General features: G+C 40.5%; 1 protein-coding gene across 1 annotated transcript in view; it reads left to right on the top strand.

Annotated features, from left to right (window-relative positions):
* Positions 1–876: 876 nt before the first annotated feature.
* Positions 877–8,203, top strand: part of LOC101858698 (vacuolar protein sorting-associated protein 21) — a gene marked incomplete in the record, with an annotated part of 14,503 nt that continues 7,176 nt past the window's right edge. Inside the window, 2 exon segments of the mRNA XM_013080381.2 lie at positions 877–1,532; positions 7,779–7,961. Of these exon segments, the coding sequence (XP_012935835.1) occupies positions 7,808–7,961 (154 nt within the window).

Here is an 8,203-nt window from a genome sequence, read left to right as displayed (position 1 = left end):
GTTGACGTGCAATGACCCTCCATCTTTCAAGGTCGCGAACTGCCGTTGCATATTCTGACATATCCATTCCAGTGCATGTTCTTTTATATGTTATTCTATGCCTTCCTCTGGCTCTCCTGCCCCACATCTTTCCTTCAAGCAACCTTTTCACAATGGTCTCGCGTCTTTTTAAATGGCCATAATATTGTATTTTCTAAATTTTATTTGACTCAGCAGGGTCTGTCTTATGTGTAGAATCTGACACATCTCTTTGTTTGCCCCCCCCCCCCCCCACTAACTTATTCTGGCCATTCTACGGTAGCATCACATCTCAAACGCATTTATTTTGTTTTCTTCTTTCCTTGTCAAAGTCCAGGTCCCTGAGCCATATAGGAATATGGGGAAGATTTAGCATTCCGGCATTTTCTTTCTTAAAGTGAGAGACAGTTGCCTGGATTTAAATAGTTGCACATTAGAGTGTGCTGTTCTTATGTTTATTTCTTTTTCACTTCTTCCACCATTTGTGGTTGTTGCCCCTAGATACTTGAAACTGAGTGGCAGAAAGTAATGTATCTCGACGTCTGGGTGTGACACAAAACAGAATGAATATGGAGTGAATCAAGTAAATAAATAATGAGTGTGAGAATGATGATTAAAATTGCTTCTGAAGTAGACATTGAGGAGAAGCGTTGAACCTTTTTAGTAACTACTTTAAAAAATGAAGTTTATTCTTACTTTTATGACCGTAAACTACTTAAGCCTCTCATTCTTTACTCTCATGGTTTTTTTTTTTACAATAAAGATGATGATGATGATGATGATGATGATGATGATGATGATGATGATGATGATGATGATGATGATGATGATGATGATTATGATGATGATGATGACGACGACGACTTATATCACATGTAGCGTGGATAGTCTGATTTTCAGACTCCATCCTACTCGGAAGAATCGGCTAGTCGAACAGGTTATAACACGATCAATGGTCTGTTTAGTGTAGTGTAACATAGCCCTGGAGCTGACGGCTGATGTCCCTGTAGAGCTGATGATAGGTTTCAGACAAGCGTCTCTGACAGAGGCGTTGTTTATCTCCTAGTTCTGCGTCATCGATGTTCTCCACTGAATTACTACGTTGACTCAGAGACTGTGAATGAGGATTATTTTGTCTGTTCTCTAAGGATGAAAAGACTTTATATCGTATATTTTCGTTCTCAGGCACAGGCGTTGCAGTGCAGATTGTCTTTTCAGAAGTGAACTTAAAAGAATATCCCTTTTATTAATTCATCAACAACCGATTCTTAATATAGTGTTCTCATAATATCGAACAGCTGCCCACCAGCCGTCTCACATCAGACTTCCCTTTCCAATGATTGTTCGAGGAACGCTGAATTCAGAAATGAAGTTAATACTCATATAAACACTTTTCATCGATGGATATATTATTCTCTCGCAACGTCAAAGACAATATCTGAAGAATTTTCTTGGCATCGAGATTTCTTTTCTGGAGAGCTTTGCTGCACTAATAAATTTGGAGCTCCATTTCCGTATGTAAGCTCTAATAATTAAACCTCTCTTATAAGCTATCTTCCCCCCCATCAGCTCACCTCGTCATTATTACCCCCCCCCCCCCATACCCGTCCATTCAACCATTAAGCACTTTTAGTACCAAAGCATCTTTTTAATAACCATCAGACGCATGAATCAAACACAAACAGGCTTTCCTCCATTCCCTTATCCATCTCTTCCTCATTCCCCCCATCTGTTTGCCCCGTCCCTGATCTTTTCATACATGATGCGTTCCTTTATTCATTTGGTTAGGGATGTACCACTGTAATAGCTAAGTTGGTATTATGTTGGACCTCGAAGCGGATGTCCAGGGTTCGAATCTCAAACTGGGTGTTCTAAACTTGAGTTATGTCAGGAAGTTTTAAAAAAGTATTTACTCCTACTTGGCTCGATTCTAGCAGAGTTCAACATTACATTTGAAGGTCCCGCCTCTTATATTATAAGCTTACAGTGTTGATAGGGGGCGTTGTACCTATAACATTTGCAAATATTTCGCTTATGGTTACGGATAAATTCGTAGATTTCTTTTTTAGAAAGTATTATTCCCACCCAATAAACGCTTAGGTGACCGATTTACCTCACCGCTAAACGTCTTTCATTTGTCTTTCAATTATATTTATCCTCGAGTACGACATTCTATTTGTCCGAAGGTATGCCCATTACTACCGTAATCTTTCAACCCATTCATCCCTTCACAAATCTATCCATCCTCCAAATCTTCCGTCATTCCATCATGCTAGGTATCCACTCTTTGACCCTTTTACCCACATATTAACAATATTATATTCATTCATCTATCCAGATCCCAATCTTTTCTGTATTCTATCCACATATCCATTCATAAAAGTATTTGTTTGTCAAGTGCTTTACCTATTCATCAGTCCACCCATCCATCCACCATTCCAGTCAACCACAGGTTCATCTCCATCCATCCATCCATCCATCCATCCATCCATCCATCCATCCATCCATCCATCCAACCATCCACCCACCCACCCTCCCATCTATCCATCCATCCTTCCCTCCCTCCATCCATCCCTCCCTCCATCCATCCATCCATCCTTCCATTATAACTCACATACCATGATTATTATAGCTACCTAAGCCTGCTTACATATTATTACTAGATCTACTGCGTACGCCTACTCCATACTAAAAACGGTGTCCTTTGTTATCTAAGGCAGATAACTAATACTATACACAAAAGCAAATGCTCTAAAAATAAATCGTCGCTCTCACTCACTCCTAGATGTATCAGCTTCCTTATATAAACGTAGCTGCACAAAATACCCACATGTATATATGGGGTTATCGGTTTATCATCTATACGTCTGCCCTTCCATGCATAGATCCACCCACCCGCCTACTCACCCACTCACTCATTTGTCACTCCACCCAACTACTATGTACTCGATTGCCCACTCTAGCAAAGACATCACCCTCGACAAAGACATATAAGCAAATTCTACTCCAATCAAGAACAAGTAAGTAATGTTTGTTCGAAATTGTTCAAAACGACCACCCATCTTGAGAAGACAAGTGTCCGCCAAGGACAGCTGGATGTCTTACTTAATGTCATTATAATGTTAAAAAAATAACGAACAAATATTTAATAAGCAACTTTAAAAAAAGGGGTGCTCTTGGACAGTTCAATATAGAAGAAAAAAAACGCTTGGGGTGAAAGGAAAGTAGTCGTTTATACAGGCGATTGTCACTTGCAGATGACCTTCAGAGCAGATTCGACTGTGTGGCTTTATGGCTTTAGCCATCAATACTGGTCGCTTCCACATCAATAATTCGATCAGAAAGTGCGCTACGGCTTCATCATAATAAGCTACTGCCACACAGTGTGCAAGGTACAATGTAGCAGTTGCCACGCCTACTTTATATCTCAATAACCCAACTTTGAAACTGACAGTTCAGCGGGCCATGGTATAGGCTACCGTCTCCAGTTTTCCTGTTTTTAAAAATTGTTAATCGCCTTACGTTTTGTGGTTCTTGTTCTTATCAGACTTCAAATAACGGTGGTTGTAGGCCTACATAGAGGAAAGCTGACCTTTACTAAATTAGGGATAAATTTCAGTAAATGTTTTACACCCCCCCTCCCCATTTTGTTCGGTGAAATCATTTTGGAGGCAGGCTGCCCTGAACAAACCTGTCAAGATCAATCTAAGTAGAGCGATTGATGTAGTACGTCTACTTGTAAACCTATTTTGCTCGCGTCAGAGCAGAACCCATCTTTTTTTCAACATACAGGCGCAAAGTGAAGTAACTGCACCTTAGACAACGGTAAATGGAAACATACAGGGAAAGTATCACGAAATATTTCTTCATAACACACTTATACACTTCTGGAGAGTCAAAATTCCTCTTACATTTTTTCCATCTTTCACCGTTTCATCTTTTTCATCCATCCATCCATCTATCCACCCATTGATTCATTCACCCATCCCCCCACTCATCCATCAAATATCACTCTGTCCTGCCATATTGTTCTTATTCTTATTCTTATTCTTATTATATTATTATTATCCTACTCTTTGATCGTGCGGTCCAGATCCTTACGTTTTTTTCCCTTTCAACTCAAGAACCATCCTTAGCATAGACATAACTCCACATTTTATGCTCAATCAAAGTACCCGGAAACGCCTCTCCTCGTAACTAAAGCGCAGAACGATAGTATCTAATCGACGCCAGTCATTCGGTTGTAACTTGCTAGTCCTCAAGCCACACCGTTTGGTGTGGTGTGCAATGTAGCAGTTATAATATAATTATTTGTTAAGACTTTCCATGACCCATACTCTACCACCTCTCATGTTGGGTGCCCTATTTATACGGTACGTCTGTATTTTGGCTTGACGCATTCCAATATGTCGTGGGATTCGAAAGCATCATTGATATATTATTATATCGAGGTCCTACTTTTTTTCTTTCCCTCTGTCTTTCCTGTCCATCTGTTCGTCTTACTCTTTGTCTGGAGTTAATGACCAATATAAATAAAATTTATTATCGTATGAATGTGCTCCCCTTTACTCAAACAAACAAACAAACATTCAAACAAAAAACAAACACACACACAAACTCTCTAACAAGCGGAAAGACAGACAGACAGGCAGACAGAATTACAGACAGACAGACAGACAGACAGACAGACAGACAGACAGACAGAAAAACAAACAAACACCAAACAGCCCCACGTGAACTTTTTGCCTGTTGGGAAAGCAACACGCCTCGATTATTCTTTTCCAGATGTCCGAAATTCCGATGAGAATGTGCGATTAAAAATTTTAAAAATTTGTTCTTTAATAACATCGACAAACGGCCATATCCGTAAAATTATCGAATTCAGGTATTTTTCGTGCGACGGCAAATCGCTTAACCTTAACAACACAGGCCGGTCTGTGTCTGCTTATATCCCGTTTAACACAATCGTGACGGGAATAGTGTGAAAGCAATTTAACTATCTTATCAGCAAAAGAAAGTCGAATTAAAAAGTGAGTACTAAACCCCCCTCCCCCCAAAAACCTGTCTCCAAAAGGGTAGACAAAAGTTGGTGGAACACCTGAAAGCTTCTTAAACCACTGAAGTTCTTAAATTAGAAAACAAATAAAATTGTACGCGTTTTTTTACGCTCATGTCGACACAGTTTAGATAATTTAGGAGGCAAGCTTCAACCCTGCCTCTCAGGGCCTACCCGGGCTGAAAGGGATATAATGCCCCAGAAGACTGACGGAGATACTTAGAAATACTTTTGCCCACACGGGATTCGAACATATTATTATTATGTCTCCTACATGCGACACGATAGGCTTAATCGCTACACCACAGATGCCGGTGTCCAAGAACCCTCAGCCTTGGATTTGAACTTAGATCAAATGCACGGTAGATCAACATGATACCACTGAGCAATCTACGTGCTAATACAAGAGAGAGAAATGTTAACAACTCAATAGAAAAGTTGGTGATTGGAGTAGGTCATAAATTTGAATTATATGAGAGACTGCTGCTCGTCGTGTGTATCAGCTTGCATTTTTATCTAGCTAAAAAAACCTTGAGATTCACCGATATTATCATCGGCGGTTATCTAGGACCGAAAACTGATAAGATAAGCTCAAGATAGGAACCTTAGCTTTTGCTGTTGAATGGGGGTTATCAGTATGAAACACTTGCACCTACGTTTGAGGGTTGTCTAGCTCGGCCGGGTCATCGATTTCATATTTCTGCAATACCCGTACGGTGGCCCTCTTTTTTGTTCTTCATTTTTCACTTTCTTATAAAAGAATACATTGCCGTGAAGTTAACAAACTAACGTGTACAAATGCGTGCATACAAGGACTTTTTCGAGGTGGGCGGGTTGTCATGTGCAATCCAGAGCAACGGCTCAATATTTATGTGGTTCTAGGGCGCTACATTAGCATACTGTCTATTTAGACAGATCTCTTCCCACACTCAAGAAGAGGTCAGATATGAACTGCCGACACAGGAAGTTTCGAAAGAAAAAAACAAGAGAAGATTCTCCTTACAATATGATTAAGTAGAGAAATTTGAGCAGTTATGTATGCACCGTATGAGCCGCTCAACAAAGCTCATAACCCTTAGTTATCTGCAAATGACTTGATCTTAATGTACAAAAAGATAGATAGATAGATATATAGATAGATAGATAGATAGATAGATAGATAGATAGAGAGAGAGAGAGAGAGAGAGAGAGAGAGAGAGAGAGAGAGAGAGAGAGAGAGAGTCAACTGAAAACGACGAGGTGTGACAAGAACACGACAGCATGTGCCACTCATGAGACAAACATCGCTTTGTGTTTACACTAAACCCATTGTGTTGAATCGTGGTGAAATCAGGCGCTAATCAAAATATTGAAATCAAAGAAACCAACATTTTTCGACCGTTGAGCATTTACCATCGATTTTTGTTGGCTCAGTACCTTTTATGTCGATCTAAAAAATATATCTGAGTGGATTTTACTGAAAAACTGATCAAGAGTATACAAAATATAGATCAACAGTTTCCAAGGACTCTCAAGCTTTGGAAGTCCCAAATCATTGACGATCATTTTCTAGTTAATTTTCCCATGTGCTAGGCGACGCCTTCAATAGTATACATCAATAGTTCTTTTTAATATACTTTGCGGTCACTTGTCATGATAATGCGACAGTGAAAATTATCCGTTCCACGCCTGGCCCCAGAAGTGCGTTGCATGCAGTCACTCTCTTGGCTGGGTGACCAGATGGGGGGTGTTTTGTACTTGTACTGCTGGCTGTGTGACTGCAAAGTATTACTTTTCGTCAAAAGCTAAACAAATGAACACGCTTCAAGAATATATAAATACGAGTAGCTCCATACATTATACCCAAAAGTTGACGAGCACCTGATTCCACTGCGTCGAGAAACCTATAAGATTATCACATTGTGTACTGTAGTGTACAATGTTAGTAACTTGGTTGGAGAATAGTCATCGGGGGCTTTCGTGGCCAAGAAATTAAGGTGTTAACCTCTCATTCAAAGGTCCTGGGTTCGAATCCGGGTAGTAACGGAAAATCCTCTTCTCTAAAATTGTCTCCTTTCTCCTTTTCTTCTCTCTTGTGATATTATGTCGTCTTCTTTCGTCTCCGCTTTCTTCCCCCACCCCTTCACCTCCTTTGCCCCACTCTTTTTGCAGCCTTTCTACTGCTACTTTTTGGCTCCTTTCTTCTGTTATCTTTCAGCCACACCCCTGATCTTCTGGTAGGAAAGATCTATACCTTGTCTTCTCGGACAAGGGGGAAAAATCTCGGAGGTCCCGTGTGCAAGTTACGCACGACAAAGATCCCTTGGAGGTCGAAAATCGATAAGAGTAAGCTTCGGACGCCACCCAGGCAAAATTCAAAATTTCCTACCAATTGAAAACGTTTCGTGTGTACCGAGCGCTCATATGACCTTAATATGCAGTAGCGAGCGCCATAAAAAAAAAAAATAGACATCGTTGCTGATTGCAGGCGGCACAATGCCATATCTGCTCCTCCCTCCTCTCCAGGATCCATGAAAGTATTGAAAGAGTCTGCTTGCTGGTCGTGCCAGTTATCAGCTTGTGTACAGTGTACAGTATTAGCTGTAACAAGAAAATTATTTATCAAAATTATTTATTGTTACATCTAATAGTGTATACTATACAGTGTACAGTATTGTATATAACAATAAAGGCTCCGACTTTTACCCCTGGTTTATGTTTCCAGCACGAGTTTTACCGACGCACTGCTGAAGTATGCCCACCCAGGGCACGTCTGCCAGTGGTCTGGCACCTTCAAAGCCCAGTTTCCGCGTCGTGATGCTGGGGGACCAGGGCGTGGGCAAGTCCAGCATTTCTCACCGGTTCATCAAGGACGACTTCCTCGAGAACAACGCCCCCACAGTTGGAGGTCAGAAGGATTTTAAAAAACCCAAAACACTCATAATGACTACGGTAAATGAAACTAATAATATAAAATCAAACCACACCTCATAGGTCACTGGTTCTTCTTCATCATCAATGAATTTCTGGCCCAACATCAAGGAATAAGTCGCAACCAAACACTGTTCACACTTCCTTTTCCCGGGATAACCTCTTGATATTATTCCATGTTTTCTTATTTTTCTGTAACCACCGAATAACGCATACCCC

The sequence above is a fragment of the Aplysia californica genome, unplaced genomic scaffold, assembly GCF_000002075.1.
Source record: "Aplysia californica isolate F4 #8 unplaced genomic scaffold, AplCal3.0 scaffold00083, whole genome shotgun sequence".
NCBI lineage: Eukaryota > Metazoa > Mollusca > Gastropoda > Aplysiida > Aplysiidae > Aplysia > Aplysia californica.
This window is presented reverse-complemented; position numbering and strand designations above follow the sequence as displayed.